Here is a 13,323-nt window from a genome sequence, read left to right on the forward strand (position 1 = left end):
AACAAAGCGAGCTTACCGTAGCTGTAGATCTTTAAATGCCTTTCTCTGTCCTGCTTGCAATCAGCTGCTCTTCATTTTTAAATTGTTTTTGGCCAAGTATTACATTTTATAGTGCTAACAATCAAGTGCATGAAACCCAGGGCATTTCAGTCTAATAGCCCAAATCATGGTCTGCCTTAGGCTTGTCTTTGTACAGTGGTGAAAACTGTCCATGAAAATTTAAGGCTAAGGAGGAAGGAAAAATCTAAATTAAAAAAAAAAAGTAAAATCTAACTTCTTGTGTTTGTGGCTACACTAACATTTAGGAAGGCTGAGAATTTTGCATTTAACTTGGTTGAAACAAATATTGGAAAATGCATCGTAGCTCGGTTTGGTTTCCTGAGCTACCAAACCACTTGAGATTAATTCATCTTCCCATGCCATTTTCTGAAATTTAAATATAATCTGGTCTTAATTTGTGTTTAGTCGTATGTACTGCCTATCTGTAACTGGAGGATGGGTGTTCCCGGCCTTCAGGTCACTTTCAAAGGAAGCATATCTGAGTAATTAAAGCACCAGACCAGGAGTGATGGATATGAGATCTGCACCTGGCTTTGCCACTGTTTTAAAACATGCACTTTTCTCCTGCAGTCTCAGTATTTGACTTTTTGGTATTTGTTCATTCCAGAGTTCGTAGATTTTGAGCATTCATAGTAGGCAGACTGGGATTTAGGAGTGCATAGTGGCTGAGGTTAGATGTTTGTGATCTTTCTGAATGCCTCTGAAAGTCTTTTATGGAATCAAAATAACCCATAACCCAACATCTGCTCATATCCTGGTATTTTTAGTTTCTGAATAGAGTAAATAAATATCCTTCCTTCTGAGACTGCTTTCTGTCAGTGGATTTCAAACTACTTTAGAAACCAAATTGATATAATTAGTAATGTAATCTGTGAGTTAGAGAAATTTTATTTTCATATTGTGTTTGAGAAAATGGGCACAGAGATATGAAGTGCTTTGCCTGCATCTGGCACAAGTCAGCTTAAGCCCAGGATTGAATGCAGATGTGCCAAATGTCCCAGACTCATGTTTTAGTCATCAGGTTACTCTTCCAACACTCAGAACTTCCAACATTTCTCTCTTAGCCTTTTAAAGAGTTCTGTGTTATATCAAAGAGGCCAGCATAATATATTGCAAAATAATTTAATAGTCATTATTTTACGTGCAAGTAATTAAAGTATTTCTGGTACTCCGTAAACTTGTTGCTAGATCAGGACTACGAGTTGTTTAAAATGCATTACTTGCAAACAGCAACAGCAATGCTTTTAATGGCAACCACTATTAATCTCTCTGGCTTTATTGGTATTTATCCCCATATGGTTACTTTCAAGTATCTGCCTGTAGAGTACAAACCCTTTATAATGCTTATGAAGCTTTGAATGGATCCCACCAGTCTAATGAGGCTTGGCTTTTATTAAACTAGCTCATTTCCAAGCAAACATCATAATCACCAGGGAGTTCCTGGCACCCCCCCACATAAGGCTGGTTCATACTGATTGCTGCTGGGGATGGGATGCTGATAGAGAGGAAACATTGCTCTCATCCAGCATTGTGAATGTTGAATTGACATTCTCTTTGTTTGGAGGGGACTTGCCAAGGCAGAGGAGTGGAAGTGACAGGGGAACGAAGGGGACCAAAACAGGATGTCTGGCTGACAGCAGGCACGAATCTAATGCAGGAGCAGAATGGAGAGGTGAACCTGGCCACTTTGAAACACAGTCACGTTGAGCTCACTGCCCTTTTTGGAAGGGATCTCTAGTTGGTGTGCCTCCCAGCTAGAAGCAGCTGATGGAGGTGGTATGTTAGAGCAGGAGAGAGGAAGTGCAGCATTCAGGGAAAAACGATCTGTTTGGGAGGGACAGTGGGGTCAGAGCAAAGCATACTTGTTCTTGGCTTTTTGCGGGTTGGATGATGACTTTTATTTAACCAGAGGTTTGAGCACTGTCCTGAATATGTTTCCAGGTGACAGGTAAATTCCGTGGGGGAGTGAATCCTTTTACCCGAGGATGCTGTCGAAATGTGGAACATGTGCTCTGCAGCCCCTTGGCTCCCAGGTAAGAGAAATGCTTTCAACTGGGAATGAGGGAGGTAGAGCAGTTGTTGGGACAGAAGAAGAAAACGTGCTTGGGTGGGCTCATGAGTGAAAGACCATTGATGAAATAACAGGGAAGGAACACAAAACACTCCTGAAGGCAGAGCACTGTGATAGCTGCTTCACTGTTGCATGGCTGTAACCTGTCCAAGCAGCTGCTTTCTTCATGTAATTCATAACCCTTGTCCCAGAAATGTTTATTTGGAATGAGCATGTCAAATTATATCAAGAGCTGATACCCTTATCTTCACCAACTTGTTTATCCAGTGGCTTTCACTAACAAGGTAAGTTTCAGTATGTTATCATACTCCCCACATGACCTTTTGCACTGCACAGTCAATGTCCAGGTATTCTAGTCTGCTTGAGAAAAGGAAGGAATCTAAAATCATCCTTTCTCCTTAAGACTTAAAACTAATTTAAGGCTGCTGTGGTTTTCAATCTCACTGGCACTTTCATTATCATAAAACAGATTTCCAATGAGGTCTACATCGTGGAACTTGGGATTTTATTTATGGCTTTCTATTTTTGGGGAAATGGATTTATCGTTTCACATTTTGAAGTCAGGATTTTAATGTAATAGATCAGATGGAGTATAAATAACCTAGGTGCTGAGCTCTCCAGCCTGCAAACATGTTAATAATGGTACTACAGGAAGACTTATTTGAGCCTTTTCAGGGTGTTGAGCAATTCCAGACCCTGACACTATTATCTGCCTTTTCTTTTTTTTTCCCTTCACTATGCAATAAATAAGTTCTGAAAGTCTGTTACGTGTGTTGAAGTGAAGACACCGAAATAATAGCTGCTTCTCAAACTTACCAAAACTTGAAAATCAGGACAAGATACTTTGAGAGCCAGATATTAGAAGCTGGGAGACACTCCTGTTAAGAGAGGGGTGTGAGTAGTATCATCACGGCTATTCTCAGACTTTCAGCAAGCAGAATGTTTGTGTTTTGTGAAGACCTGTTCAAAATGTCCTGGATATTGAAAGTCACTGAGCCATCCCTACTAGAATGTCCTATTCACTAGATAAAACAGAGAGAGCTTGTGTGCATATTGATGTTTATGCATTGTACAGCCACTGCCCAATTGCACTTACAGAATTCCAGTCCATTGGAAAGAAATCAGATATCTAAAGTCAGCCATTTCCCTTTAGATTTGTTGCTTCCTGCAGACCTGTCTGTTTCTTTTACCTCCATTTATTTGAACACTCTAAACACACTACAGAAACAAGTCACCGTGTGGTAAGCTAGGACTGACAGCATATCATCTTCTCCATGTTAACTCCCCATGTGCTGGGTCTTATTCCCTCAGTCACTGTCTTCTACTGCAGGGAAGCTGTCATGTTAACTAGGTAAGATCTAGTAAATCGCTTCCATTGGTGGTAGGCCTCTCTTTCTCTCTTCATGTGAACTGTGCTCGTGTCCATCAGTGCTTCAAAAAATGCTTGGGTTTTTTAATGCAACCTGTCCTTTTGCTCACTAAAAAAAATTATCTTTTTATTGTTTTTTAATTATTACATCCACTGAAATAAATGGAGTTTGCTTACCTAGATTCTGACACATTCTTAAATCATACCCTGGAAGCAGGAAGATTTTCTTGTCTCTATGCCTTGTTCTTAGGTTATTGTTTATTTTAATGATGACTGTTGAACAATTAAATCAGGTACATAGTTGAGCCCAAGAAAAAGCAAGCTGTGAGTGTGAAGCCTCCTTTCCTCAGACCTGATTTATCTGAGCGACAGATCACAGTGAAGATCAGTGACAATGGGATCCAAGCCAACCTCAACCGGAGCAAGGTAAGTCAGCCTTCAAGCCGCTTTTGAAGAGCATGGACTGAGTATTATAAAGCCTGGGAATTAGTTCGTCATTGAAAATCTCTTTGAGGTGATGCATTTTTTTGAGAAAATGGTAGAGGTTGACTCCTTGTCATATACTTCATGCTCTGAAAGTAACCCAGGCTTAGTAACAGGAGCTCTTGATCCAGTAACAGCCCTTTTTGCAGCTCTATAATAGAATGCCTCTGGGCATTTTGGAAGAGGTGGTTGTTCTTTGCAATAGTTACTTTTTGTCCCAAGAGTTGCCATCTCTTGGTGTTCAAATTAATTTTAACTAATGTAACACATTGCGGGAACCCTTGTACCACCAGGTCAGCTGTTCTACTTCAGAGAAGGTTTTGAGCTTCCAGACTGAAGGAAGGCTTGTGGTCCAGTGAAAGGAATGTTAGCTCAGAAGCTGAGTTCTCTTATCTCTTCTTTTTTTCAGTTTCTTCTGGCATGAAACAGAGAGAAGGATTTGTTTAGTGATATAAAAAGCAGTGGATTCAAAATATGCCACCTTGCAAGAGTTTTGTTGATAGTTACTTGTTACACTCTTTGGACAGTTACTTGCTGAGAGCTGTCTGGGAAGTTGCTAGAAAATACTAGAAAACACCATTGTCTTCTACCATATATTAACTAGCATGATGATAATGTTATTTAGCATGCCAAGTAGACTAGGATAGTGCATTTAAAATTACACTGGCTTATTATGACAATGCTAATTTTACACATGACAGTCCTTGTCTGCAGAGGATGCTAAATCATGTTTGTCATTATAGGTATAGGTCATTCTTGTTCTGTGGTACAACCAGCACTCTGACACATCCTGTTATTTAACCAAGTTGTGGATAATGATTGATTCTTTGGTTGCTTTCAGTCTAAAATTAGCCTGGAAGGTCTGGAGGATAAAAGTATGGATGTGCAACCACCTCTCCCACCCAAAGGAGATCCAAGCAAGTACTCTGAGCTGCAAGGGCAGCTGGGGACCAACGAAGGTATAGTTGCATGATCAGTGTTTTATTTTTAGTAGTAAGAAAATATTTTAGCCTCTATAAAAGGCTTCTGGTATTCTTTCAAAACAGTAATGGGATCTGGGTGAAGGGTTTTTTGTATTTTCAAGAGCTCTGAGCTAGGGGAATAAACAGCAGGAAAGGGATAGAAAAGTCAGCTTGAAGTGGTTCATTCAAGCCTAGGTTAGATATTTAATTTCCATTTCACAGAGTTTTTAAACCCTTTTAAGCCCCTTCTTAAATTTTTGATCAATTTTAAAATGAAAAATGTCATTTTGAACTAAGGAATCAGAAATATTAGTATGAAATGCTTAAGCATTACAAACTGAATTATTTAATTTATGAAAATGTGAAATTAAAGCTTTGATACTATGAAAAAACCTCTTTTTTTTCCCCAGACAAAACTAGTAGCTGAATTCAACCCAAATATCTAGTATTTCAAATTATGGCAAAATTACTACTCAGCAAAATATGTCACCCCCACTTAATATATTATACCTTGTTTCTTCTTCTCTTTAGATTGCTGATCTGGCAGCAACATGCTGTTATTTCCACAGGGGCCCCATTGATTTTGGTGGAATTCTGCACAAAAAGACTGCAAGTTTTATTCTTTCCAGAACGGATCTGTTTGCAGAGGACCATGGATAGCAAGGAATTAGGGATGATAGCATTCTGTCCACACATTTTAATAGAAAGTCCTTTTTCTTTTCTTTTACAGAAGGTGGCCTTTCACCCAAACTGATCAGCCCTCCTACACCTGCCATGTACAAGTATCGACCAGCTTTCAGCAACAATCCCAAAGTCCACTACCATGCTACAGCTGAGCAGGTGAGCCAGCCTGGGAGAATCTGCTCCCAGCTAACACCAAGCCACATAGAGCTGAGGATAAATTCACTGCAGGGCTCCAGTGAATGTCAGAGTGTAAAAATAAATAACAACACTTGGCATTGTTGTGCTATAGTGTATGCTTTCACTATGCTGCTTCTGAAAACATGTCTGCTTTCACAGCTTTCCTCTGTTGAGCTTGACAGGTCTGTCCTGCTGACAGGCATGCACTGCTGCTTTACCAGTGTCTCAGCCTGATCCTGAGATGCTGAGAAGCGTCACCTCCCATTGGCTTCTCCTGACATAGGTGCCAACTCCCATTCACTTCAGAGGGAGCTGGGCATGCTTAGCACTTTTCTGGATCAGACCCTTTAGCCAACAGACAACATGCTCAGGGATTCCTTAAGATGTTAGTTTGCAAAACAGAAACTACTTTTAAAGCATCCCAAGAGATATTTTAGTTAAAATTAATGGAAGATTCCTCATGTTTGACCTTCCTGAGCACCTTCTCAGCGCATTTGAGTTATATAACAGAAAAAAAAAAACAACTTTCTAACACTTGGCATAATTTCCTGCTATCAAGAAAACTGAGGTCCAAACAATTAGAGACTTGCTCTGGAATTTTGACTGTTTTCTCTTTTGCTTAGGAGTTTTGAAAGAGTTTACACCGTTTCCTTTGGAAGCAGAGTGCAAAACTGGTTTTCTCCCTTACTTCTCATGGATATGTTGCAGATATTCCTTGGCCCCCCAGGACCTGAGAACAGCAGTTCTGCATGGTCTAACATGTGCATTTGCAATATGTATCCAAATCTTCATACACCAGTGGAGATACCCTTAAAACACACGTACCACACATAATGCAGTTTTCTTACAATTAATTTGATCAGCTCCTCCAATGTCACCCCTGTGATAACAAGAAGGGGGTGATATAAGTAAGGGAACGAAAATATGGTAGAGATATATAATTGACTATAGCAACACTGGAATAAGACAGAATGTTCCTTAAATGGTGAAGAAAACTTTGCTAGTACCCTTTTCGTTTTGAAAACACAGATGGTGATAGATGGTGGAATTCCAGCTACCAAGTTTGAGTTTTAGACTTACTGCAATAGTTGTAAAACTTAGTCTCTGGATATGTCCACTTAATGAAGAAAAGATTGGCTTGTGAAAGGGAACGTAAGAACAACAGTGTGTTCACTGTATCCAAAACATTTAATATCCTATCATCTTCACTTTATTACATGAAAAATGGCTTGACATCCATTTCAAGATATTCTGTTTACAGGCATCAGCTAGCAATTTTGAGCTGTGTAAGCAACAGTTTAGGTCATGATGCCAAAAGTCAGAGAGCCATGGAAGGCAAGCTTCTTTTACTCATTCAGTACACAGCCACAGATGCAATATAAATACAGGATAGGTTCTGATTAGGCCAGGAGACTGGGCAGTGCTATGAAATGATAACAGGGTACAGCATCTTCACTCTGAGGGTTGCTGTTTCAATCCTAACCTAAAAAGATGTTGTTACTATAGGCTGACTGGTGTGCATACAATCAGCTTTGAGGACTTGTCCAATTTTATAGTAGTCTCAACTTTCTAGTAGCCAAGTAGGAATATTATAAAAATGAGTTCACTTGGTGAGCTGAAGGGCTGGCATGTATTTGTCTGCCAAGCCATATCTGAGTATAAGGTACAGAGGGAAAGAGACTAGCTGGTATGAGGAATATCATGTTGTCTCTTCTGTATCAGTTCTTCAGCTTGTCAACATAATTCTGCCTTTGAGTAGTGAAAGCTGTTAGGAAAGAGGGATCGAGGCACAAGGATAAGTAGCACAAATACACTTATAAGCTATGTCATTGCTCTTTCCTTCTCCTTCTCCTTTACAGGCTGTCATTTGGTCTTCTTTTTCCAGAGAAGGCCAATTTTAGCACCATGCTGTAGAAGACAGTGAGCTGTTTTGCATATTTCCCTGTCTTCTAGCTCAAAGATAAAAACTTGAAGGAAAATTTAGAATAAAACAGATTTTTGCCAGTTATGCTTTTTTTTGGATAATTTTCCTTTAAAAGAAATTAGATAAAAAACAAACTGCATTGACTGCATTTCTGATTAAATATGTGACTGATGATAACAGGGTTTTTTTGCAGAGCCAATATAGCCAATGTATTGTGCATTTTGGCAAAATCTTCCTTAAAAATAACAGCAAAAATTATTTGCTTAGCACAGAATGGCATTTTAAGTGAACAGAACTGTAAGCAATCTTTCATAGAGTAAAAAAAGGGAAGTCCTATCTGTTTTCAATGCACATAAATAAATTATGGCCTATGTTTCCTTCTCTGATGTGGTTAATCCCTCCTACACAGGCAATAAAAAAGGAGAAAAATGCTTCATTTTGTTGTCTAAATGGTGGGAAGGAGCCTCTCTGCTTTAATTAAGCTTAGGTCCTTAATTTTGAAGACTTATGACCAGAAGTTCAGAATTACTGAATATTCATAGCTCTGAGTAAAGTGGATAGGAGTGTGCTGGTCCCCAGTGTGTTGAAATGAAGCCTAAGGTATTACTGACTCAGCACACAAAACCAGACATGCCTCAACTCAAGAGCTATTTGTAGAAAACTTGAAGTGCTTTTTCCAAGGGCAGTATTATCAGATTACAATCTGATTTACCTTGACTGAGACTTGAGTCTCAGTTTAGAAGGTCTTGCATTCTGTATTTTCAGTGTCCATGTATTGACTGTCCATATTTATTACTGTCAAATATTATTTAGCACTTATTATGAATAGTTATTCATAATATAATAGTTATTCAATAATATAATAACCATCCTTGCTTCTAAGGTGTTTACCCATATGCTGAACAGGAGTTAGGAGATTCCTTATAACGAACCTGTGTCATAGCTGGGCTGAGAATCTGAGAGAAGACCTCCAGCTCTTTTCTTCCCATGCACTCACCATGGAGAGCAAACCTGTACTTACGTGTCGTTGGTTTCTGTTTCTCATTTTCACCTCTGTTTTAGATCACCATGCAGGAGGGACACAGTCAAGGGGCTCTAATAGAAGAGGATGGCAGGAGCCTTGATTACCAGTCTGAACCCAGCTTGGACATCCCCAGCTACAGGAAGAGCTCTCTCCACAAGACCTATCAGTCTTCCCCACTCCAGATAGATTCCTTTGCCATCAATTCACGATCCCTGAGCCTGAAATCTGCTGGCAGGGCAGGGACAGACAAAATGCCCCTTCATCCAATAAAGTCTGAAGGGGCGGCTTCCACCCCTTACAAAAGCATCTTTGCTCCCAATTCCCTGTCAAACAGAAATGGGAGTCTTTCATATGACAGTTTGCTAAACCCCATGTCACCCTCGGGGAGGAAGTGCATCGCCCATTCAGCGGTCAGCTCCGTTGGGTACCACTCTCCATATTTATCAGCCAAAATGTGCCATCTACGGGGGAATGAGCTGCAACGCCAACCACCGCAAAGCTTCAGCCCAGTGCTGGGGGGTCCAGCTCCGCATCAGCGAGACCCCTCCCCAGTCCGCTATGATAACCTTTCCAAAACCATTATGGCATCCATCCAGGAGAGGAAAGAGATGGAAGAGAGGGAGAAGCTCCTCCACTCACACCCTGACTCAGTGTTTGCAGACTCAGGTGTCTATGACACCCCTAGCTCTTACAGCCTTCAGCAAGTCAGCACGCTCTCTGAAGACCCACGCAGCATGGCAATGAGATACGGATCTAGAGACAATCTGATGGCTGCTACCAGTTTTAGCACAAGGAACCCTATACTGCAGTCCTCAGTGTCTTCACTCTCAAGTGCAATGACAAGAGCACCAAGGACTTCCACAACCTCTCTGCAAGCTGATTTAGCCAATAATAATGTCCAGTCCCATCAAGCACTACAGGGCAGGGTGAGCAATGGCTCCTACAAATCCCCAGGCCACCAGGTCCCGTCGTCCCCCACAGGGATGCCTAGGTCACCCTCTTATGTAGGCCCGAAGGCTGTCTCGTTTCTAAACACTGTGGAAATTACAGAGGTGCAATCAGTGGGAGCACAAAGGTAGGTACTGCTTTAGGTGCTGCTTAGCAACATGAATCTGTTTGCAAGCAAGTGCAGAGCGCTTCGCTGGAGGCACGACCCAGATTACGTGTTTGCTGTAGGCCAGTGAGGGTGGGAGGTTTGTGGGCGCTCTTCAATTCTGCGACACCCTCATAGCAACCTCATCACGACAAAATGTTTGCAAATTTTCTGTAACTTGAACTAAAGGTGGTCAATTAAGTTGTAGAAATCAGAGTGATTTAGTGTCTTATCTGAATTGGAGAATTATTTGCAAGATATGAGGCAGATTACCCCTCCTGTTATGCACAAAATAATGCTGTTTTAATTTGCAGTCTAAACGCGTAGCAGAAGCCAGGTTGGTGTGAGCTGATGGACCTGCTGCTCCAGCTCCAGGGTACAACTGTCAGACCAGGTTGCCACAGAAAAAGTGCTTTTAGTTTTTTTGGAGCTATTCTGAGCCTGTCAAGAGCTGTGTAAAAGTCCGGGGTAGTTTGTTTTGTTTTGCAGACACACGTAAAGAAAGAAATTGCCTTTTGAATGTAGTTAATCCATCAAACCCTTCAGCCTCCAGAAAAAGTCAGGGTGGTCTGAAATAGCTCAGGCTGCCTTGGTTTACAGGCAGACAGAAAGTGTTCCCTTCTGGAAGGTATTTCAGCCCCCAGTCACTGCTGCTGGCATGAGCCAGTCTTAAACTTCAGACTGAGGCAAACCCAAGCAGACATCCACTGTGCAGGAGTAAGAAGTGAGAATACAGCAGACCCCGGTTGTGCTGGCACTTCCTGAACATACACAAGTTCTTTGGTAGGCTTTTATCTAATTACTTTATGAGCCTTGGGGACAAGCCACATTAAGCTTTAGTGTGTAGTGGCCTAGATTTAAAAGATCTTTTGAGGAAAGCCTGTTGTCCGTGCTCCCTGGCAGTAGGTCATAAGAAAGGAAACTATTTTAAAGAGTCCATCTGGAATATGGTCTTTAATTACAGGCATCCTAGAGTGCTTCCTGACTTGATTCAGTTTTTGTCTTCTGTCATAAAGAAGTCTTACGCTTCACCTCTCTTATGTCTTTCAGAGATGAGCAACATAATTTTGTTTAACTGGTTATTTAACTGGGATGTGTTTTTTTCTGAGTATTTTATTTCTGATTGTAAGACATAGTTTGGCTTAAGGTCAACAGTGGTGACACTTAGACCCTCCTGTGTCCTACAAATGCTTATGCAATTAGTTTGGTTGAACAAAGCATTTAAGCAAGTAACTAAATGAACAGCTGTTACTGGGGTCTGATCCACTAGCCTAATGGCCAGATAAATTCTCTCATTTCAATGGCTTTTCATCAAGTATATTGGCTTCAACCAGGTTGCTCCCATGATTGAATATTTTGCAACACTGGGACTCAGGGTAACAGGGATTGTTGTGTATCCTGAATGAAGCCACTCTGCTATCACACTTTGGTCACTAACATTGCATCTTTTGTTATTTCTTTTGATGCAGGGATGACATGCAGTTGAAGACACCTCACAGTAAAATAAATGGACAGCCAAAAGGAATATCCAGGTTGGGTTCAACATCAAGTTCCCAGGGGACGCCTGTCAGCCCTGCTAGACACTCAAACGTTAAGAAGGTGTCTGGAGTTGGTGGAACAACCTATGAAATTTCAGTGTAAAATAAAATTAATTAAAAATAAAGAGCCATCCACTCAGCCAGCCATGAAGCTAGGAGCACTGTGAAGACTCAAATAACAACAAAGAAGGAGCAGCAGCAGCCGGCCACTCTCCTTTTCTTGGTTTGGGTTTGTTCTGTTTTCATCTTTCTCTTTTGGCCAAAAACCAGCTGCAGCCTTATTCTTGAGGGAATAAAATTGTACAGTCTATCAGACTCTTCCTGAACCGACAGGCGGGAACTGGCTATGACCTACCACCACAACCACAGAGCGGATTTCTTTCATGCAAGAGAGCGCTAAAGCCATTGTGCGTGTGTTTGTCCAACAAACCTATTGTGTACAACTTGTGCTGTGAAAAAGTATGGTCAGTCCAGGATCATTCAGTTTTTCCTATGCCCCTTCCCAGTTCTTCTGGCCAGCGATGTGTCCGGCAGGAGTCAGAGGCCCAACTGCTGTTTTCCTACCGACACGGAAAGCAGGCTTCCTGTGCTGGGCAGTCTGTGTGTATGAGAACTGCTCTGTGTCCCCCAGGTGTTGCAGGTCGGGTTGCTCCTCCTGGGAAGGAGCAAGGCAAGGGCACTTGGGCCATGAACGCCGTGTCGTCTTTAAAAGCCTCCCTGCTCCCTGGTCCTGGATGGGAGCAGGAGAAAGGAATAGCAACAGCTTCTCACTGTCTGCCCTTCGCCTCCCTGTGTGTGAAATGGTGTGTGTGTGTGTATGTATGTGTGCACACGCGTGTTCGTTTCTCGTGGAAAAGGACTGCAACACCAGTAAGGATCTTCCACTGACCTCTTGCTCCCTCTGGTTTTTAAAGGCTTCTCTGACTCGGAAACAAAACCAAGCAGATAAGAAAGGAAGTGTTTGGATGGGAACATATTTTAAACAGCCGTCAGCTGCTTTCCCTGCACCCTCCTTATTACCTGTTGGATTTTGGCAATAACATGATTTACTGCCTTGCCCTGGTGCCATCTGTGTAATCCTGCAGTAAGGTTATCATGATCTGTTGAATTTACAGTGTGTGTAACTGAGCCAAGCATACATCTAAAGGATATAAATCTTCTGTCTGCCTAATTACTGGCACATTCCCTCTGGTCTTCAATACTGTTAGACAAAGGATTTTCCGTTTGGGTTTTTTCCCCTGGGGAACAACTTTTTAAAATATCAATCAAATCTATTTAACATTCTGAGGTGTCCTTTTCCTGTTTCCGGAAAACTGCATTTACTTTGTTGGCTTTAAAGACAACTTTACTATAAAAAACACGGGGTGCATTACTTTTGTCACAAATCTGAGGACTCTGGCAAAGCTCATTTGGGGACAAATGGATTTTTTTTTTCTTTTCTCCATTCCCTATCTCCTTTTCTTTCCCATTCAGTTACCAGCTCAGAAGTCAAAAGTCCTGAGAAATGGACCAATGCTAACTAGCCAGATCATGCGTGCAATTAAGAATATCTTGAGCGACTGCTGCCAAAGTCACTAAAAATTATTATTTATCACTGAGCCAGTCAGCATACAAAACCTCGACTTCCCACCTGGTTCTCCTGGTGAATAGTTTTGACTAGAAAGCTAAATTCTTCATTGTTCAGGATATTTGTTTCAAGGGGTTGAATCCTTTTTCAGTCCTTGACTATAATGGAGAGCTCTCCAGATATTTGGTAGCAATTCAGAATGTGTTGAACATATTACTTGTTTTCATGTACGTTGAGATTAGTTATTCCAGAAGACAAATATTGACCTCAGTTTTGCCTAGTTAAAATTTATCTTTTGATTTGGTAAATCTTGACATCTGCTGCAATAGATGCTTATTATGTCCCATCTATATCACATTGTTTTTTGGAGA

At 41.2% G+C, this 13,323-nt stretch overlaps 1 protein-coding gene across 1 annotated transcript in view; it reads left to right on the top strand.

Moving 5' to 3' along the window:
• Window positions 1-12,659, top strand: part of ZDHHC8 (zinc finger DHHC-type palmitoyltransferase 8) — a 107,825-nt gene extending 95,166 nt beyond the window's left edge. The window contains exons 6-11 of the mRNA XM_068412908.1: window positions 2,002-2,093; window positions 3,794-3,926; window positions 4,825-4,942; window positions 5,676-5,785; window positions 8,793-9,829; window positions 11,317-12,659. Coding sequence (XP_068269009.1) covers window positions 2,002-2,093; window positions 3,794-3,926; window positions 4,825-4,942; window positions 5,676-5,785; window positions 8,793-9,829; window positions 11,317-11,488 — 1,662 coding nt within the window. The 3' untranslated portion in view covers window positions 11,489-12,659. The remainder of the gene's footprint in view (window positions 1-2,001; window positions 2,094-3,793; window positions 3,927-4,824; window positions 4,943-5,675; window positions 5,786-8,792; window positions 9,830-11,316) is intronic.
• The last annotated feature ends 664 nt before the right edge of the window (window positions 12,660-13,323 follow it).

The sequence above is a fragment of the Nyctibius grandis genome, chromosome 14 (genome assembly GCF_013368605.1).
Source record: "Nyctibius grandis isolate bNycGra1 chromosome 14, bNycGra1.pri, whole genome shotgun sequence".
Classification (NCBI taxonomy): Eukaryota; Metazoa; Chordata; class Aves; order Nyctibiiformes; family Nyctibiidae; genus Nyctibius; species Nyctibius grandis.